A 21360-nucleotide genomic window follows, 5' to 3' on the forward strand; every position below is an offset into this window, starting at 1 on the left:
AATAATTATAGTACAAGCACTAGGTGCTGCTTTTAAAACCTTTGTGAAATAATGCAATTTTTTCTTAGCAAATGAAGCTAAACATTCAAACAACAGCCAACTTCTGGCATTCCAATTGTTGCATGTCATATTACAGCTACACCCATGCCTTCTATGGCCAGAGGTAGTGGCGCAAACTCCTCCCACTTGTTAGTTAAAGGATCATAGCAGTCAATCTTTTCTGTTTCAACATTCATGCATGCACCTCCCATGGCAAACAATTTGTCATCAACAGCAGCTACAGCTGGACTCTCTCTCCTCATCAGCATCGGAGGCAGTGAAAGCCATCTGTTCATACGTGGATCAAAACACTCCACAGAGTTATGATCTTCATCATAATCACTCCCTCCGACAACAAATATCTTGCTCTTCAGTACTGCTGCACCAAAGTATCTTCGTCGATAGCTCATGGCGACACAAGCACTCCAGCGATCCAGCCGTGGGTCATACCTTTCTACCGTGTTTAATATAGAGACACCATTGTCTCCACCAATTGCATAGATAGTACCATCTAGAGTAACCATGGCAATTCCCTCTCGCATTGTGCTCATGGGTTTCATGTGAGTCCAGACATCCCTGAAGAGAGCAGATTCAACAAATTTTAAGTGCTGTTAAAATACTAGTTTCAAGGAAGTTGTCAAAGGAACTAGTATTTTTCCTGTTGTTTTGTGCCACAAAATTATCTGTCACTTTTACTGCCATCAAATATGGTTTCTTGTATGCAATTTGTCTTCATGTCATGTCTAATCTTTGAAATTTGCATGGATATTAGTCCATAGACATCATCTGTTCCTTAAAGCTAACAGCACTTGGCTTTTGGAAAACTGTGGCTGTTTAGAACAGATAAATGTTTTAAGGGTAAATTAATCTTTAAGCAATGATGAAAGTGATGATAACCTGACTGGATCATAACGTTCCAAGCTGTTATATTCAGAACGTGAGAAGTCACTTCCTCCTGATGCATACAACCAACCATCCAGCTCTACCAAACCAAAAGCATGCCGTCCACATGCCATAGGCTGAACATACGTCCACTTGTCAGTGGCAGGATGGTAACATTCTACTGAACTAAGGGCTACATCACCATCACATCCTAACAAAAATGGTGTAAAACAAAATTGTAAAAAGCAATTTTTAAAAGTTTAACAGATGTTTCAATCCATTAGATCCGCTACAAACCGTAACCAATTATCCTGTAGGAATAGTAAACATTTCTTTTCATTTAGCAGTAGACATGCAAACATTTCTACAAATAGTGTTCCCTAGGCCACACTTTCTAGCCATTTTGGGAGTCTGATGTCATCCTCATAGAGTACAATGGGGCTAATAAAAAATCCGACCACAAAACAACTGGAAATCAAGCCCAATAGCTTCAATAAAACTCAAATGTACTTGAAACATTTTGTGAGAAGACAACTTAAACTGGCTACACCCTACCACTTTTTTCTTTTTTTTTTCACCACTTAATAGACTTTGGAAAAATGAGAGAACTTAGCCTCCAGAGGCACTTGTTGTGCTTTTATCATAAATTTTACTTTGATGCAGCTCAATGATTTATAAAAAAGGCTCTTATAACAAGCTCTTGCCTACCTCCTGCAGCATAAATATGGCCACTATATACAGCCACACCCACACCATCACGATGTTTGTTCATTGGAGCCACTTCATCCCACATGTTGGTCTCAAAGTTGAATCTCCTGACACTGTTGAATACCCTGTTATGTATTTCACCACCCACAATGTAGATCATAGTGCTCCTGGCTTTATGCCTAGCCTGTGTCCCGAATGGGATGTTGTCACGTCGTTCAGGAAGCAGATGAAAGTTCTTTGCCTCACTGATTAGCCTCATGCAAGTGTCATTGCTTTCTACCAGCTTCTCGCTCTCTATACAATCAACTGAAGCAGAAATACACTTTCATGTTACAAGGTGAGATTTTTGATGTGGGCAAAGGGTGTAACCTTGCCAGAAAGAGTGTGATGGGAAGTAGTTACCAAGTAAGAAATTTGGAATCTTTTGGGGTTGGAGAGCAACAGAATACAACAGAAAGGTGCAGTTTTTCTTTTGAGGCTGTTTTGCCAACCAGGATTTCTACAGGGTGGACAATATGCTTACAGCTTTGACCATTTTGGTCTAGCAAATATCAAATTTTACAGCTCCAGAAAAATATCCATACTCCCCCCACAGAGATTGGAATTTCCTTGGGGTGGGGGGTTCTGTAAGGCCAAACAATTTTAAGAAATTTATAAAGCTTAATTGTAATTTCCAGAGGGACAGGAGGGTCTTAGACAAAATCCCTCCTATGGGGGGGGGGGGGGGAGAGAGGTATAGACATTTTCTGGAACTATATAAATTATTTCATTTTTCAATTTCATTTCCTGGATATTTCAAATCACGGTATCTGAAATTCAGTCACGATTATTTTTGCCATAGAAAAATCTTGATGATTATGCAAACCTTTGTTGAACAATGTCAGACGCTTCGAGCTATATTTTATGCTTGTGTGACTAAGAGATAAATGAGTGTACGATATATAATACGGAGAGCACTTTGCTCTGCGTGACTTCTGTGTGATCAGGAAATGACGATAATCACGAAAATTTCATTTTCCAAAGGAAAACAAAATAGCTGTGCAAATTTAATACAGAAAAATCCTGACCTTTAGTCTAGTTAAACGCCTTAAATATGTATAAAATAGACAACTGCTGACGCCAAGAACAACTTTCCTATCGTAACAAAACAATGTTTACTTTGCAGTGGGATGTGAAATTAATGTGTCCACTATTTAGCAATTTAAATCTATCTTTTTTTAAGAAACGTATCTTACCTAAAATTTTCGGCGGCAATAAAGGGAGCCTAATGTCTTTGAGAAATCCTGGTAAATGTCGCTTCCGACGACCCTCGTCGTGATAGATCCACTGTATGACAGAATCGAAAACCTCTTGTTCACTCGCCACATCAAGGAAATCACTCTTCAGCATGGTCGATATCTGTTCGCAAGTCGCATTAAGAAATTCCTCAGACTTAATTACCTCAAGAAAATGTTTTTCAGCATAGCATTGTGCGGCATTTTTTAATTTTGAGAAGCCGTGGTGATCGGCAAAATCTCCAATCCCCAGACAGTTTGTGGGGTGTAACTGATTCTTCAAAAACCCACAACAAGATTCGATGATCGTGTTGAACTGCAGTAAATTCGACACTGACAGAAGATTTTGTGCGTTTTTCTCCGTAATTTCTATAGTCGAAGTGTAGCAAAAGTTTACTATAAGCTCCACTGCCTCGAAGTCTATTCCTTTCAGGGAAATCCTCTCTTGAACACTCTCGCACATGTCGGTGGTAAACATTGAATAAAAATAGGCGCTATTCGCTGCTAAAACCACTCGATGTGCTTTGATTTCTTGTTCATCCACTATCAAAACAACATCGCAAAGTTCCTTTTTTAAATACAATTTCTTAAGGGTCTCCAAAACGTGGCAAGCATGAAATGAGTCCTTGTAATTGAGGACTTCCATAAAGCTTTCTCCTTCCTTCGCGGCCGCCATTTCCTTTGTTTATTAAATTTACGTCCCACAATGCAATTTGAGCATAAATTCGATGCACCTGCGATTTGCAGGGAAAACCCGAACAGCGCGCAAGTATATTTGTTGTTCCAGTTCACTAGTTACTAGACAAAAAAAACAGTTGAAAATCGTTACAATGCCCGAGAAAAAAAGACCAGAACAGACGTTGACCCGAGTTTGGCTCGAAGTTGACCCATATAACTCGTGCTTGACTCGTGCTACTAATAACCTTACATCTTTTGTGCTGTATTAAAATTTTGGTCTCACGCCCAGCTATGGACCAATCTTCCACGCCGAGGTAAAAAGGAAAACAGGAGCTGCAGCTTTAACTCGCACACGTTCGAAAAATACGTAAACTCGAACAGTAAAAGACTGAAAGGCAACAGAACGTGAAATTCTTCGTGGAAATGTTCGGAGTTTTTGGAAATCTTCGGAATGTCCTCGGAAATCATCGGACGGGTGGTATGGTCTTGCGTGGGTGATATAATAACCTCTTACTGCTCTAGTGGGGTTTGGGTAATGGTGTCAAACATATTTTATCGATTGAGGAGGTCTTAAAATGAGCAGCTGAAAAAAGGCTCATTGATTAATGTTCTTTCCTCTCAAAACTGTTGTACCTTCGGGAAAAGGCCTTCCAATGTAGAGGAATGTTCATAAAGTTTGGAGAGCACTATCCATGCAGCCCTAAGCTATAAACGGGGAAAGTTTGGCATGGTGCATCTCTCTTACAAAACTATCAACAGAAGTCAATTTTCCTAGATCTCAAGTATCTAAGAATGTTTGCTAAACAATTGACTGTTGTAAAAATATCTGAAGATGGGTCCTCCCCCTCTTGTAAATTGAATGAAATAGAAAACAAAACATCCGCACCAGACATGTATATTAAACTTTATTCACTAAAAAAAGTATGTTGCAATAATTACAAGAGAAGTGACAGAAATAAGTAATTCTTGGGTATTAAACTGCAACAAATATACTTACATGATTTGCTGCATTATTTTACTGACAGAAAAACTACATTTTAGTAATAAATCTTACAAAAATACTGAGAAAACCACTGACAAGTCAATTACATTCTGCAATGTATTTTACCTCAAAATACAAAAAGCTCTCTCAAACTAGACATTAATATGTTTAATCACAGACAATAAGTTTTCTAACTAAAACATGATCTCAGTTTTTCTGATGACACAAATTTAAGGCTTTTAACTTGTTAAACAAGAAAGAAATATTTACTAACCCCACCCAACCCTGGAGACTTGCATAAGATTATGAGCTCGAGATTTCTATCATGCATAGTAATCAAGAGTGAATAATAATACTACAAATCTACTAGTAGTTCCTAACTCAACTAGTAAATTATCTTAATCCTCTTCACAGACACTTAGAAAGGGAAAGAAGCGGCTGCCAATTTGTTAACAACGACACACTGCTAGGCTACTCACTAACTACACCCGTACCAAACAATTAGATTAGGAGCTTGAGATTTCTATCACGTGATAGTTGACGAGTGAGCAGCCTGAGTCAACTATCACGCATAGAAATCGAGAACGAATAATCTAATTGTTTTAGTATAAATCTACTGTACCTTCAAAACTTTATCTAAATCCTCTTCACAGACACTTCGAAAATGCAAAGAAGCAGCCCTTAGTGCACACTGCTGGGCTACTCACTCTCTACAACAGAATAGCTAGTGAGTAGTGTAGCCAATCAGTGAACAGCATGCGTGATAGAACGCTAGTAGATTTATACTAAAACAAAATGGATAGTGAGTTGCATAGCCCTTCAGACAAATGTATTCATGATATAGAATGCTAGTAGATTTATATTTAAAAAACGGAACTGGAAAGTAAATTACTACGAATAAAAAATATTTAATAATCAATAATGCAATGAATAGTCTATGTAAACAACCTCAATGTCAATTTTACACTATATGGCAGAATTTTGTTCCTATAACTTTTGCATCAAAATTATAGAAACAACTGACCTACCATGTTAGTCATGCGCCATCTGTGCTTTGCATACATTAAGGTGGCTCCCTAGAGTATTAATGAACGCCCTCTCCATAGAGCGCAAGTTAGAAAAGGAAACTTAATTTAAGTTAATTTGTCTTAAAGTTTTTCCCGTAGAGATTTACCAGTATGGGTACTGTTAAAATAAGGCTTACTTTTTGGTTCTCAATTTTTGGATTACGGCCTTTACCATGGCCTTTACCATCTTATCTAATGACAGGCAGATATATTCCTCAATTTGTCCTAAACTCCTCAATATTTATACTTTCCTTCGGTGAAATTTTTTCATACTTTGCCACATCATGGAAATGATATTGCCTGACATTTTGAATTGGTAAAAAGTCAAGGTTGTTCAGACGGTTTTTCCAATATTCTGTAATTTGTCATTCTTCTAAATATATTAGATTAGCTCTGACGGATTTTAACAAAAACAGGGTGTTTTATAGGAAGTGTGTGTGGTTACAACCGAGCCAAATTTTAAAAAAATTCACTGAAGAAAACGCGAGAAAATTCACCGTCAGTTTTGCTTTTTGTGCTCATGTTGAGGTCATAAAAATAATAATAAAAAAACTTACGTTTTCCTTCGAGCACACGCAGATTTGTTTCATGCGCGCATGCAATCATAGAACTATAGGGAGCCACCTTAAAACTAGACCTCTATGCCACTGAGTAACAATATATATAGAGTCATTTCTGTCATATATTCAAAACATCAGTTATCCTTACTTAACTTCTACATTGTACACTTTCATTGGATTTTAGTTTTGAGAATATGGCAGAAAATCAAGAATAGATTTTATAACATACTGTACTGTACATGGACTGTTTTAGCCATTGAAAAGAAAATCACTATGACAAAAACTTGATGAAGTTAATTAAAAAAGAAAAAAAATATATTTTCCTACTGTAAATAACACAATTAAACAAAATAGCAATGATTGGTGTACAAGGTATTATTCCTCATATGGAAATAAATGGAAAAAAAAAAACTTTTATGACATTATTTACAATGTATACAAATGAACATTCAATAAATCGGTTTATTTAGGAAAGGACTTAAGGAGTTATTAGCACTCAAGGTGTTAAAGTATGGATTTTTATGCCTAATTCTACAAAAATGTCACTCTTGCTGCTGCAGCTACCACTAACTACACAAAATCCATGAAACAAGGTGGGTAGGTAAATAAAACTGGCTGCATTTTAACTCAGCTACTGGGAGAAAACACACATTACATTGCAATCATCTCAGTAGTCGCACATGTATTTACAGTCAATAACTTCATAGTATCACAGTTCAATAAACTACGTGGTCGCCTTTGTAATATTTCATCCAACTTGGGTGAATGCTAGCTTTCAATCAAACAGTTTAGGTGCTTTCTAATGATATGGCAAAAGCTGCAGAGATTTCCAGCAGTAGAACAACACTGCCCCACTAATCAACAGTCCAAGATAAAGATAATGAAAAGAATACCAGTACAGCACACCAAAATTAATAATAATCCACAAATGCCACTAAATTGCCATAAATTTGAGTTAAACATTTAAAAGCTTACTTATCTTGGATCATGTTTATGCAGTTTTTGCTAAATTCGTCACTGTAACCACTTCCCTCCACTATGATTCTAAATTTTGATGCTGCCGTTGAGATTGTTAAGTTTTACTACTCCATAAAAGACACAGAAAAGTAATTTCTCATGACCCTATTCATTTTGGGAATTTTTCGACTCTTAGGCAGTGAAATGTTAAGGTTGCTCCAGGTATCTTGTCCCTTAGAATATTTGATGACAGCCTCCCAGAAAGTGACACCTATCTATACTGAAATCCAAGATACATAACAAGTACATGTATGTATTCCATGCTGTACTAAAAGTCAGGCATGTGCCTGTTTATTAAAACAGAGATTTCACTAACGGAGTTAAATTGCTAAAATGTACAACAAACTACACATAAGCTAGCCTGTGAACTAAGATGGAATCAATCATCACCATAGCAGCAGTGCATGAAAAAAAGGAGGCTGTATTCATGAATGACAAACCAAATTTGAGCGTTCAAACTTGTAACCAGTCCATAAGAACTGGACAAGATCCTCATCCCAGTAGTGCAGATGAACATATCACGAAATCATCATCATCATCACTGCTCTTTGTGCCAGTAGATGTACAAGGCCGTGAACATATCAACAGTTGTTGGTTCAACATAACTTGTAATTTAATGAATAAATAGCAAAAATGAGTAAGTTGTGAGCCTCAGTAGGCTTTTTGCGATATATTAAAATTCCACTTGATAGAGAGGTCTAGAGGTATAAACAAGGGAAATGAACAAACACACTCATTCAATTTCCTTCATTCAAGTCCTCTAGGCCTTGCTGCCAAAGCTGAATTTTACTGTATCAAAAACAGTTTATCATTGAAAGAAAAGCTAGTACACTTCTAATGAATGAAGCAACTCTAATAAATTATTCTTTAGTTTGCCTAGTGTCATTAACACTCTGGGTAATGTTATTATAAAATTTCTTCCTATAAGCTAAAATGCTTATTCCTTGTGACATGCACTGAGAAATTGTGAGTTATAATTTGAATACTTTGCTAAAAAGTACAACAATGTAAAAATAGTGTTCTGAAGGTACTTCTCTACTGTCTGTCATTTTCTGTAGAAGACTGATCTTGCATTCTGCAGATGGACAAAAAGGACACAAAGAGTGAGGAAATAATGGCAGTGCACACCAACACAGAACTACTAAAGTATTCCACTATCATAGTTTTTATTATCACTAGGAAGTAATTAAGTCTGTAAAAAAGCCATCTCCTGTACAGGGCTGTCATTAAGTTTTGAGTCACCTGTAGTCTTGGTCTTCCCACTTGTAACAAACTTGTTACTTTGTAGGTGAACTGTACCAACTACAGGCAAATTCACCTGTAATATCAAGGGTCTAATAAACATGTTCAGCTGTAACAGGTGCTTCGGGTTATGGCCCTTGTTGACAGCCCTGCTGTATAGAGGGACACATGACCCAACAGTGCCAGCAGTTTGGTTCCAGCAACTAGGATGATTGCCATTTTCTCTGGACAGGATGCTATTCCATCATAGGCTACCTCAAGCATTAAGTCACATAACCACCATGAGTTTACCACTTTATACTACTGGATGTTGTTACATGTAGATCCAACTGCCTGCCACTGCCAGTACTTTTTCTCCTGAGCTACATGAACTTCTCTCGCTAGTTCATTTCAGGGATGGGGATTTGTACTCGCCAGTGAGTGAGATAAAGTCTCAAACCCTTAAATCACCTGAGTGACAGTTTTGACATAATTCAGAGTCTACCGCTTTTCTTATAAGTGAAAAGGTGGCCCCCAGTTTAGTGGAACTTACCTTGAAGCTCTAGAAAAAAAAATTCAATTTCATTGGCACTGCAAGAGCATTTCAATATCTTTGAAAGCAGTTAAGTCAGTTAAGGAGACTTAGTACTAAGTTGTGAGTGCCATAGATTTGTTCAACAAGAACTGGCAAACAGGCAAAGTAGATTACAACTCACCAAGAGATTATGGATCCAGCTTCTTATAATTAGGCTCTGTTGAAACAAAGTAGTCTTCCAACAGGGATTGAAGGTAATCAAATGTTGGTCTTTCCCATTCATTCTTCTTCCAGCATTCCAACATAATGCCGTAGAGTGCATCAGGGGTATCCATGGGCTTGGGCATTCTGTAGCCACGTTCCACTTGGGCTAACACTTCGGCATTTGTCATGCCTGGGTAAGGAACACGACCATGTGTTACCAATTCGACCAGCAAAATTCCAAACGACCACACGTCTGATTTGATGGTGAATTTGTTGTACAGTGCAGCTTCAGGAGCAGTCCATTTTATGGGAAACTTAGCTCCTTGATGGGGGTTATACTCATCATCTTCGATCAACCTTGCCAGACCAAAATCAGCAACTTTGCAGACATTTTCATCTCCGACCAAGATGTTTCTTGCTGCTAAATCACGGTGGATGTAATTCATCCTTTCTAAGTATGCCATACCAGCCGCCACCTGTGCCCCCATGTCAATCAGTTCTGGCAATTTCAGACTCTTGCCGTCTCCTTTCAAATAATCTAACAAGCTTCCATGCTTCATTAACTCTGTTACAATGTAGATCGGTTCCTCGTTTGTGCAAACTGCATAAAGCTGAGAAGACAAAACAATAATAAGTATTTTCTGCAGTCTGGGAATTGATAATGGAAAGAAAACTTTGTAATTTTTCAGCACTTTCATCAGCATTTATCACAGTTTTCCTTGGATTTGCCTCACTCCAAAACATCAATATCTTGAAATCCATTGAGGGTTCAAGAAATTGGGATTCCACTGTTACGTTATATTCTTGTCACTTGCCAACACACCTATTTGAAATTCTTTAGCCCCCTAATATAAGGTATATGTATTACCTGTATAAGATTTGTATGTCTCAGTTTCTTCATTATTGCCGCTTCTGCTAAAAATGCCTGAGGTGACATGGTTCCTGTCTTAAGTGTTTTAACAGCAACGTGTGTCGTTCCATTCCAGACTCCAGCCCACACTTCACCAAACTGTCCTGCACCCAGTCTTTTGGTCAATCTCAGGGACTCACGAGAAATTTCCCAAGCATCTTTAGTGTTATAAGAGAGGCCAGAAGTGACAGGCTTTTCTGCACGGCATGGATAAGCCAGTTTGCAACACAGGCCATCTGCATCCTCACTGTAGTGCTCAACTAGCTCTGAAAGGCTTGCAAAAGGTGCCCGCGTAGTGATATAATAGCCTCCATTGTCCAACTTGCGTATACGGTAGTGTCTGACACTATCTCCATCTCTGATGGACAATGAATAATTACCAGGCATGGTCTCCGAGTCACGGATAAGATAAGTGCCAGATGGACTTCCAGGGGCCAGAAGCTTCTTTTCAGCATCTGCACGTTTTATCTTGCCAAAGAACCAGCTACCAAAAACAAAAATAAGTGAATTCAACCGATCAACTACAACCACATCAGAACTTGTTTGGTACATTTATACCATGAAGCCTACTTACCTAGAAAAAATGAATGAGTTAGTACAGAATTACAAAATTACTCTAAATGTTTCCTGGAGTTGAGGAATAAACAATGATGCTACTTAAGGAATATTTCAGAGGACCTCTGAAAGGTAACGGGTGTAAACTACTGTTTTTTTTTAAAATTATTTCACTAGTTTTCCAGTTCATCTAGCGCACAATGTTTCACTTGCTTCATTATTGCAAGCTACATAAAGTGACATCTGCTCAGGCTGCAGTCATTAACTACTGACAACAGCTGTGTAGACGAAACAAAAGCTGACAAAAAACAAATTGACAACTTTGAACGCCATCGAACGCTGATTTGCATTGCAGTCAGCACAAGAAAAAATAAATGACCCAACCAGACAGTTTGCAACATACATTGTAGCAACCAGACAAGTAACTAATAAACATAATTTGATAAAAATACAAAACACAGTTAGTTATTGGCAAAAGTTTTCTTTATAAAGAAACAATAAAGTATTAATTCTTGACATTTAAGAACTTAGATTACATCTTGTCAAAACCACTTCCTCAAACTAGAGCTGAAAGTTTGCCAAAAATCTAAAATTCCAAGAACACAATAGTTTATCTGCATGACAAAAACTGCTCAAAGGGATGGAAGCCATCAAATGACAACAAGTTTTATCCCGGAAGTAAAACTGCGTTTCAGGTGAGCTGGAACAAGATCTGAAAAATTTCAGAGCGCGAGACATCCAGCATTCATACGAAAACCCCTGGATCGCTTCCAAAACATCACACATGGTAAATGGAAATGAAACTTTCACCCTCGTGAATGCGCACGGGATGGAGTGATCCAAATTTTACCACCATTCAATAGGTTTATTACTTGCGCAACTATGCATTCATGTGTGAAAGAACCAAACTCTGCGAGATCTAACACAGCTTCCTTAAATGTGTTAAGCTTTCTGGCTAATTTGGTGGGCGACGGATCATAAAACTATCCACGTCCGGTATAGCTAAAGGATGTGTAAAGATCAGTCGGGGATCATAATCTTCTGGCCGGCTTCATGCGCATAACAATACGAAAATAAAAAAGTTACAATACTTACTCCTGGGCGTTCACACTTAGTTCAGGTGCCACATAATTGCTTGGGATATAGCCTTCTTTGTGAGTGGTTAGAGACTTGGCCAGCCACCAGTCGCTATCCGTGTTGTCAATTACTTGAAGACGTTCGGCTTTCCTGAAGCTCAGGTCCTCGTTGGTACGCGCATCGTAATCATACAGAGCGACAAACACTGTTATGCCTTTGGACGGCTGCATCATCGAATGACTGGACATAATAGAAGACGGCTGGTGGAAATTCACACTCTCTGCTGGAGCGGAGACACGTTTCTGGGCTTCCGTATCATTCGCTTGGCCGTTGTTTGGCGGCAAGTTTCTGCCAGACTCACCCTTAGTTTCATACTTCTTCTTCGTCTTCGTCTTTCCACAGCAGCAACCCATGGTTGCTCCAAAAATTGCGAAACGCAAACTGACTTTTCCCCGTTTCGGAAACTAGTGAATTTAAGAGCTAAAGGTATAAGTCTAGGTAGAAATGCAGAAATAACTCTTCAAGTAATGTTGATCCAAGGGAGGAAACCGAAGGTGATCAGTGAGCTGCGCAAGGCTGGGAGGGGAGCTAGTCACCAATGTGCCCTCGACTGGAATCGAGAGTGAAGGCCTGGGCAGAGATAATAGTGGGAGTGCGCAATCCCGGAACTGTGTCCCTTGAAGAAACATTCGAGATCACACAGAGACCAGGTTGTAAAGTATACAGATTTTTGGGTGCTGGTCTTGATTCTTTCTTACCCATGGGAGGCTGCATGGGTAAGGAGACCCATGTGGACGGAAGAGGTGACGTTAAGAACGGGCAAAATGGCCCTAATTCCACGGCAAGTTTGAAAGAAATTACGCCCGAGGTAAATGTTACCGGAGTTCAACCCGATCAAGAGGGCAGATACGTTCCAGAACCGCCAAGCTCACCGCCAAGTGCTGTAAAGCCCCTTTACGTTGCTCTCTACGACTATGATGCACGAACAGAGGAAGATTTGAGCTTCGAAAAGGGTGAGGTTCTTGAAGTATACCCCGAGACTTTAAGAAACGATTGGTGGAAAGCTCGGTCTCGAGATACTGGCCGCGAAGGCTTCATTCCAAGCAACTATGTGGCTGAGGTCCAATCTTTGGATGCAGAAGAGTAAGTCAATTCTACATCCTATACTTTTTTTTTATTACAAGACTATTTTATGTAATTAAAAAGAGAGATAGAGAGGCACGAACACGCGAAAGTCAAAGTTATGTGGTTTGGAATGTGTTCTCTGTTTAGACTGACCAAGAGGTCACCTAAATAGCTTACTTTTTTGGAATTCATGTTGAAGCTTGAATTTGCTCAGTCTTTTGCCCTTTTTATTTCAATTTTAATTGGCAGTTCTTTGATTCAGTTCTGCTTTAAAGGATATTTCTGTCAAACTTACAGTAACTGAAGGTTAAAAAGTGAAAGAAAGTATAACGTTACATATTTATGATTCATCAAGTAATGGGGTCTCAATGATCAAACACCCGGAAATTGTTGTTGCTTTAGTTGCCTCGACTTGTTCTTCCTTGAAACAATGCTTTATTTTTGGACTGTTTCTCTCACGAGATCTTTAAGCGATTCAAAAGAACTGTCTGCAAAACATATTTGTTACACAAAAGAGGAAAATTATCTCTAATTGTCCATATGCTTTGGAATATTAACTAACATACTTGTGAAAACAAATTGTTCTCTTGATGAGGTTGAGTAGAACTTAGGTAGCTATGGATGTGCACGGAAGGCCCAGTAAAATTGCCTGAAATGAGTATAAAAGACATCCTAAAGAAAATTGTTTAAACAAAGCAAGGATTAACACAAGATGGATCATCATCTACTGGCATTTCAGCATCCAGTCTTTCTTCCTGATACTTATGCAAATTTCCACTTGGTTGTCAAGGGATTCACATGTACAGTAACTGCACAATAATATTATTGACCTTGTTGAGACTGTGCACAAGAAGTATTTTACGTATCATTTACATAAACTAGGTTTTAACAGTCATGCTAAAGTTAAAATGCTAAGCACTGAGTACTTCTTTCCATTATTAAGGATAGTCAACTGATAATCACCTATTAAATTCTTTACCATTGTATAAAATTTTTTGGTTCTATCTCAGGCAAGACCGTGTGAGACTGATTCCAAATAGTTCTTGTGCAAGAACAGATTCTACTGTCCCCAACTTACAAGCAGTCAACATATAATTAGTCCCATATTGGTCTGTTAGCAGACTAACTTGAACAAATCAGCTCTTTCTACCAGTTAATCATGCACAGAAAGCATGAAAGTGACCAGAGACCAAATTCATTGTTGTAAACATAACCATACTTGTTCAGCTGCTTCCAAGTCTGACTGGTATACTGGTGGTGTCCTCCAGGGAAGTGGCCTAAATGGGACTGCAGTACTTAGCAATTTTTCCAAACTGAATTTACCCTGAGTTTACCTGCTTTTTGTACAATCATTCAAAAATCAGGGAAGAAGTGGATACCGTAGGTGGTTACAGAAAGTAATTTACGTTGTTCTCATTCAATTTCCCTTTCTTCTTTTATTGCGTAGTTGGTATTTTGGTGACATAAAGCGACCAGAAGCAGAAAAGTTATTGAAGACACCACCCAATGAACATGGAGCATTCTTGGTGCGTGACAGTGACAAGGGGGGTTATGCCTTGTCTGTGAAGGATGGTGACATGGTGAAGCATTACAAAATTCGCACCACCGAGACTGGCAATTTCTTTATCGCTCACAACAATCCCGTCACCTCACTGTCGGATTTGATTCAGCATTATACTAGAACTGCAGATGGATTGTGCGATATTCTTAAAAAAGCATGTGTCAAGGTGAGTGGCTCTTAAGATAAGCTTATTAATTCCTTTCATGTGTAATTTCTATCGGTAGTATAAAGTTAAAGGGACGTTTTCAAGGCTCGGCACATGTGCAAGCTCCAATGTTAACCGTTCAGTTTCATTGTGTATAAAACAATTGAAAGCCTGCAAATGACTCTTGCAGGAAATTTGCCTTTGAAAATTTCACAGTCAGAAGTGAAAACCGGACAATAAAGGACATAAAGAGGAGATTTCTCATTAGAGTTCCTTTCATATGTTCCTACTCCATGCGTAACACACATTTTCATTTTTCTGTTAACAAGATGAATATCAGAAATCACAGACCTTTAATTTCGTGAAAGCAATTGCAAAATGATAGCCTTTGAGTAACTGCAGGGCTACACAAAGGCTAGCATAATGACTGGTGTCCAGATTTTACGTAAGATAAAACAGAGTTAGATGGAAAATGGCAAATTTAGAATTGAACATTGAATTTGTTACTTGGCCCGATGCTTTTATTCTAGACCAGACGAGTGAGGTATCATTATTCTACTCGCATCTGATTGGGTTAATTATACACAGTGGAATTGGGTGGTTACGTCTCAGCTTGCACATGCGCTGAACTGTGCAACCATCCCTCTGGATACTTTGACTTACCTCTAGACAGTGTTTAAGTTTGAAAATTATCGAAAATATACACGTCTCATTTTGTAATTTTTGGCCAACCACTATTGAAAGTTAATCTTTACCAATTTTTTGTTTATACTCCAAGTAGAGTTTAAATCAATATTGTCTTCTGTAAATGATTTTTGTCATTTGCTATCTCCTTGTAAAATTGAATCCTACAGGGAAGCCAAGATCTCAGTGGCCAAAAAACTTTGCACAATTATAGCAAGATTTTCTGTTTATTTGATGTTTTGTGTGACATATTTTTAAATCATCTGTCATTGTATGGCCTTAAGAAGAAGCAAACTCCTGCTATAAATGTAGCTATGTGTTCAAGAAATAGTCAGATTGACTTTTTTTATTATAATATTATGCCTTTTCAGACTGAAAAACCCCAGACCATAGGCCTATCACATAACACTGTAGATGAATGGGAAATACAACGTGATTCACTCAGGCTTATTCAGCGTCTTGGATCCGGCAATTTTGGTGAGGTTTGGGAGGGAGTTTGGAATGACACCACCCCTGTGGCTATCAAAACATTGAAGCCTGGCACAATGAATCCCACAGCATTCCTGGAAGAGGCTGAGCTCATGAAGAAGTTGATTCATGACAAACTGGTACAACTTTATGCAATTTGCTCCAGAGAGGAGCCAATTTACATTGTGACAGAGCTGATGCCAAATGGAAGCTTACTTGAATATCTCCGCGGTGATGAAGGACGCCAGAAGAAGATGGACGATCTGATTGATATGGCTGCCCAAATTGCTGCAGGCATGGCATTTCTAGAAAAACACAGCTATGTCCACAGAGATTTGGCAGCAAGAAACATCCTGGTTGGACATCGTAACAGTGTTAAAGTTGCAGATTTTGGTCTGTCACGGGCCATTGATGAGGATATCTATGAAGCCCATGAAGGAGCAAAATTCCCTATAAAATGGACTGCTCCAGAAGCATGCCTTAAGAACCAGTTTTCCATCAAGTCTGATGTGTGGTCTTTTGGAATCCTGTTGACAGAATTGGTGACCTACGGCCGAGTACCCTACGCTGGGATGAATAATAGACAGGTAAACAGAGTAAACGTGCCTGACCATGATTCAATAATGTATTTATCATATAACTGGGGTGCAAAGAGAGTTAATTACATTTACAGCCTTTCCTTTAGAAAAGGTAGTTCTAAACCCTGTTAATTTGTCTTCAGTGTACCACACAAACTAGGGGATATTAGACAAGAGAAGGAATCCCTTTGTCCCTCTGGGCAGGTCTTTCTTTAATCTGAAGATTACGAACACCTTGCGTGTTGATCATTATTTGTAACAAATTAGACTAGAGCCGCAGAAAAATAGCATTTTCCAGCTAAACATCAAGACAGAGTGAAACTACATTTTGATTGTTTATGGTTTAGGTTGTTGAAGATGTTGAGCGTGGCTACAGAATGCCAAAACCAAACCTGTGCCCTGACAAGTTGTACGAGATAATGATGGACTGTTGGAAAAAGGAGCCTCAGGAACGGCCCACATTTGAAACCCTTCAATGGCAACTGGAGGATTTCTACCTGGCAGATTCAAAGCAATACAAAGAACTGGATAAATAGTGTTTCTTGGCTTGGTAAAAAGGTGATAACATGGCTTGTCAGTTAAAGTTTTGCACCATTAGAAAAGTGTATGTAAGTGTATAAATTTTATTATTATCATTTGCTAAGAAATTTATTTGCAGTTAAACAGTACCAGGTTGAGTTAACTATTAAGTTTGAACATACATGAACCAAGCTGTTTAATCATTTTTTGTCTGCTTTGTTTGATGTGTGGGCCTGTTAACAGATCATTAATCAACATGGATAAATAGGTTACATAATTATTAATTATTTTGAGTTAATAACAATTTTTATATTTCTCAGTCACTCAAAAAAGTAATCAACCCTTTAATTAGTTATCAAGATAAATTTAATTAGGAATCTCAATAACAAAGCAATAATAATTATTAAAGGAATTAGCAAGCTTTCTGAAGTTTAGGTTATAAGGTATGTCCATGCATACCTTAGGTTAAGCTTAGGTCCATCCATTCCTTAGGTTAAGCTGCAATTTTATTTTGAACTGGTAATATTGAAATTAGATTACAGTAACAAGACAATATTTGAAACTTTAGGTTGTTATGCAAATCATTGTGGTGACAACCTTGGTTGATTTGTTCTAACAGGTTAGTAAATAATTTTAAAATCACGAAAAAGTAGTTGCCTTTTTTCTTATTTGAGTAAGAAAAGGGTAGAAAATTTAATTAGGTTGAATCTTTGATGGAGTACACTTGGATCAATTGCCCAAATGTCACAGTTAAAATGTTTAAAGTTAACAATGAAACACATAATACATTGAGAATATTGAATGAATTGTTGACAAAATTGCAAAATTAATATAGTAGGGACAAATTTACCCTGGCATTTTGATACTAAAACGAAAATAGAAAATAGTAAATCAAAATCGTTTTAGATTGTGTTGATCATACTGGAAAGTTACCTTTGGTGACAATTTATTTCTTTGGATAATTTTAACTTCAGACATTTACCTCAGAACAATGATACCATGAAGTTTTGTAATTCAGTTGCGCAAAGAAAAAGGATTGTCTAGATGTAGTTTGTTTGTTGCGCATATAGTTTAGTATGTAATTCAATCGCTTACAATCAAATATGTGAATAACACATGTTTAAACCACAGTATGTTATTTCATAATTTGTAAAGAATATGCATGTTAAGTGGTTAACTCTAATGTGACTGGTTGCATGATTTCGTTTTTGCTGCTAAGCTAGCATTTGTGCTCTGATAACTGGTAAGTGCCAAAATAATAGCATGTAATGTATTTTATCTGGGCCCAGGGGCAGATCCAGGATTTTTCGTAGGAGGGGTGCACCACTAAGGAATAGCGTAACTGACTGGTGAGGTGCACAAATTTTAACACGAATAGGCATTGGTGCTCTGATAACTGGTAAGGGCCAAAATAATAGCAGGTAATGTATTTTATCTGGGCCCAGGGGTGGATCCAGGATTTTTCTTAGGAGGGGTGCACCACTAAGGAATAGCATAACTGACTGGTGAGGTGTACAAATTTTAAAACCAAATATGGAGAAGAGGGTTTTATCTCAAGGGGGGTGCAGCCTCTGTACCCTCCCCCTAGATCCACCCCTGGGGCCTATTTCAAACTTCACTAAGTTTGTTTTCTGCTAGGAATAACAAACTATTTATCAAGTGAAATGTTCTTATGCAACACCAAATTTTGCCATTATATTGTATGAAATTTCTGTGAGACAGATATGTAGACCTGTTGTAGACATGGTGACGTTGTGGCTGAAAGGGTTAAGAAAAACTGCAACGTGGGTACATGTACAAATTAGAATTATAATATCTATCTTTTTTATGGTAAAAATCTAACATGGGGGAATTCAAGGGGGTTAACAAGAGTAGTCTACTACCATGTTGTTAAGCATGAGTAAATAGCTAACTTTTCTTGTCATATCAGTCTTCTTTTACATGTAACCTACAACAGTTATTAACAATTACATGTCAATATTGCAAATTAACAGACTGGCAGAAATAGCTTAACTACTTCTGGTTAAGACAAGCATGTCTCTCTCAGTCTCTCCTCTGCAGAGGTTTTTTCTGTGCTGTCTTGAACATGTAGGCTGGCAGTCTGGAGGGTGAGGAGAGTGGAAGGAAAGCATACAGAGAATGATGGGAATGGTTTTACCTGCCTCCTGTCAACCCTGCATGGCTTCCTTCTCCTTTTTCTCCCCTCCCCCTGCCCCCTAATCCTGCAACCCAACCTCTGCAGGGGAGACAGCAAGCATTTTGAAAGGTATCACTTTAGCTTGGTACCATGTGGATGTTGATTACATCATGTGTTACTTCGCAACAATATAACAGGTACTGTCAATCAAGATGATGTAAATCAAAATTAATATTGTTACCTTCGATAGTATATGATAGTATAATCCAAGCCTTAATCATTAGTAAATGTTACAATCCATGTTGGATTGGAAAGGTCAGTTTCTGACTTCTTTGTTTGATTAACTGATTTTGGGGGTTAACAGAATTTAGTAAATCGGTAGTTAAACACAGTGGCCCACCTAAATAAATAGCTGCAATCTAAGCTGTTGAGTTGGCATGTTTCTCCCTCACTAATAGATGCTTAAATCCAAGCATGACTTTCTTTTTGTTTTGAGTGCAAAACAATGTTGTTTCAGTTTTTTGTTTTTTTCTGTCAGCCAAAAAATTAGTTTTGATTCGTAGAAATGTACTAAGGTCATTGTACTCATGAAGAATAATTATTGAGTTCGGTCTCACCTGAAATAACATTTGATTTTGTCCCTACACATCTAAAATTGAAAACCAGAGTACAAGGTAGCAACAAGAACAAACCATTGATGTCTGGATTCTGAAATTGGCCACTGAATTAAGAAAGTTGATCAGAAATGCCTGGATTTGATAAATATTAATGGCAACTTACCTTTCAGACATTTGAGAATTTCTAATTACAAATTAAAAGTTTTTTGCAGGATGATGTTCCTGATCCTTATTCCACTGTTAGTAGTATTTGCATTTTTCCCTCCATTTCTCATTTCTACCTGTAGCACACCCGATGATTGATGAATTCAGCAGATTTGTCACACATTTTGGAAGAAAAGATGTAATTAGCTCCTTGTTTTGCCAAACAGATGTTGCTTGGGTTTAAGTGTCCAACTTGACAGCTCTAGATAAGGTTACCAACTTATTTCTGGAAAAATGGAGAGTATAAGAAGTCAAAAATCACTTAATAAACACAAATGGAAGATAGTGACTTTTGTCTTCATCTGTTTTCTTCATTCCGTAGAATAAATGATATTTAAATTTGAATAACAATACTTATACATCCCAAGCCTCACATTCATGTGAAAAATCATTTGTCTAGAAACACTAATTACAAGGCTAAGGATGTATAAAGTATTGTTATTCAAATTTAGGAACCATTTATGCAAAGCGTCTGTGCTGTGAAACACGTTCAAGGTATCTACACTTCCAGAAAGGGCTTAAAACTATGAAATAATGTTTTATATTTACTCAGTTTTTTATCATTCCAAGCAAATCCTTCGGAGTTTTGCAAAGAAAACATTGCTCCGTCTTGATGTGGATGGAATTTTTTTTTTGTCAATTTTAGTGCAGCAATGTTAAATCGCTAAGGCTACCCTTAGTTATTCATTGTTTACATAATACATAGTTGTGTAGTGACCTATATATACTTTGAAAATTAATATTTCTGTTAGTTTATTTTTATATCGATTTGTAAATAAAGAGTCTTTAATAGTTGCATTGTTAGAGTTGGATTTTATTTGGAATACCTGCTCATTAAATGTTACTAGTTTCAACTCGTACTTTCTTTTCATCTGTCATGATAACTCTCATTCTCTTCAATAAGGCAGCATCTACATTATGACGAAATTTGAAAACGCAGCTTCATTTCTAGTTTGTCCAACCATCCACACCAATCCATCAGGAAAATGGAGCTTTTCAAAAATGCTCTCTAAAGTGGAGGAATTTGAAAACATTGGGTTTTGAAAAGCTCTGAAAATGGAGCTTTTCGACAACAATGTTGTCATGATTATCATGTGATTTCCCAGTCCAAGTTTTCCTCAAACACAAATCCAAAATAACAGGTGATTGTTGCATTTTTAAATTTCTTCGGCATAGTTTACTAGACAGAAACATTTGATGCGTTTTCGGAGTGAAATCTTCATTTTCAAATTCTTCCAGTGTAGTGCTAAGTTTCTTTGTTAGGAGCCCATCTGTGAAGTTGATCGCGCAGCATGCTGGATACACACACAAGTGATAACTCAAGTAAGAATTGCCAGAAATTTAACAAAACTGCAAAAAACTAAGAACCTTAGTTTTGGAGGACAGCATATTGAACTGACAGAAAACATATAGGGGACATCATAAAATTTGTTCAAAGAATTGAGATAAATGGGAGAATGCTGAGAATTTTCAAGGATGATCTTTACATTTTAGGAATGAGCGTCACTGGTTGATCAGCTTCTGTTAAAATGGACACCACTTGCACGTTGGTATTGCACCTTAACCAGGGCTGTCACTAAGGTTTGAGTCACCTGTAGCCTTGTTCTCCACAC

General features: G+C 37.7%; 3 protein-coding genes across 3 annotated transcripts; 1 reads left to right on the forward strand and 2 right to left on the reverse strand.

Moving 5' to 3' along the window:
• Positions 1-63: 63 nt before the first annotated feature.
• On the reverse strand, positions 64-4404 carry LOC145463670 (kelch-like protein 3). The gene is made up of 4 exons (XM_081447444.1): positions 2865-4404; positions 1630-1935; positions 937-1132; positions 64-615 (listed from the first exon to the last, which is right to left on the reverse strand). The coding sequence occupies exons 1-4, from the start codon at positions 3577-3579 to the stop codon at positions 126-128; spliced, it is 1707 nt and encodes a 568-aa protein (XP_081303570.1). The 5' UTR covers positions 3580-4404; the 3' UTR covers positions 64-125.
• A 75-nt stretch (positions 4405-4479) lies between these two features.
• LOC145463674 (tyrosine-protein kinase STK-like) lies at positions 4480-12122 on the reverse strand. Its single transcript, XM_081447448.1, has 4 exons — positions 11728-12122; positions 10036-10561; positions 9145-9778; positions 4480-8282 (listed from the first exon to the last, which is right to left on the reverse strand). The coding sequence occupies exons 1-3, from the start codon at positions 12120-12122 to the stop codon at positions 9152-9154; spliced, it is 1548 nt and encodes a 515-aa protein (XP_081303574.1). The 3' UTR covers positions 4480-8282; positions 9145-9151.
• A 185-nt stretch (positions 12123-12307) lies between these two features.
• LOC145463671 (tyrosine-protein kinase Src42A-like) lies at positions 12308-20542 on the forward strand. The gene is made up of 4 exons (XM_081447445.1): positions 12308-12852; positions 14282-14561; positions 15596-16279; positions 16618-20542. Exons 1-4 carry the CDS (start codon positions 12308-12310, stop codon positions 16804-16806), a joined length of 1698 nt encoding a protein of 565 aa, XP_081303571.1. The 3' UTR covers positions 16807-20542.
• The last annotated feature ends 818 nt before the right edge of the window (positions 20543-21360 follow it).

The sequence above is a fragment of the Orbicella franksi genome, chromosome 12 (genome assembly GCF_964199315.1).
Source record: "Orbicella franksi chromosome 12, jaOrbFran1.1, whole genome shotgun sequence".
NCBI classification, from domain to species: Eukaryota; Metazoa; Cnidaria; class Anthozoa; order Scleractinia; family Merulinidae; genus Orbicella; species Orbicella franksi.

What these genes read in the sequence shown, in the direction of transcription:
- LOC145463670 (XM_081447444.1), bottom strand. Translation starts at nt 3,579, where the DNA reads ATGGCGGCCGCGAAGGAAGGAGAAAGCTTTATGGAAGTCCTCAATTAC. An exon ending in ATTGCCGCCGAAAATTTTAG is followed by an intron (nt 1,936 to 2,864) that starts GTAAGATACGTT and finishes TTTCTGCTTCAG; the next exon opens with TTGATTGTATAGAGAGCGAG. An exon ending in GAACGTTATGATCCAGTCAG is followed by an intron (nt 616 to 936) that starts GTTATCATCACT and finishes TGCTCTCTTCAG; the next exon opens with GGATGTCTGGACTCACATGA.
- LOC145463671 (XM_081447445.1), top strand. Translation starts at nt 12,308, where the DNA reads ATGTGCCCTCGACTGGAATCGAGAGTGAAGGCCTGGGCAGAGATAATA. An exon ending in CAATCTTTGGATGCAGAAGA is followed by an intron (nt 12,853 to 14,281) that starts GTAAGTCAATTC and finishes TTTATTGCGTAG; the next exon opens with TTGGTATTTTGGTGACATAA. An exon ending in CTGGGATGAATAATAGACAG is followed by an intron (nt 16,280 to 16,617) that starts GTAAACAGAGTA and finishes TTTATGGTTTAG; the next exon opens with GTTGTTGAAGATGTTGAGCG.
- LOC145463674 (XM_081447448.1), bottom strand. Translation starts at nt 12,122, where the DNA reads ATGGGTTGCTGCTGTGGAAAGACGAAGACGAAGAAGAAGTATGAAACT. An exon ending in CTAAGTGTGAACGCCCAGGA is followed by an intron (nt 10,562 to 11,727) that starts GTAAGTATTGTA and finishes TGTTTTTGGTAG; the next exon opens with CTGGTTCTTTGGCAAGATAA. An exon ending in GACATACAAATCTTATACAG is followed by an intron (nt 9,779 to 10,035) that starts GTAATACATATA and finishes TTGTCTTCTCAG; the next exon opens with CTTTATGCAGTTTGCACAAA.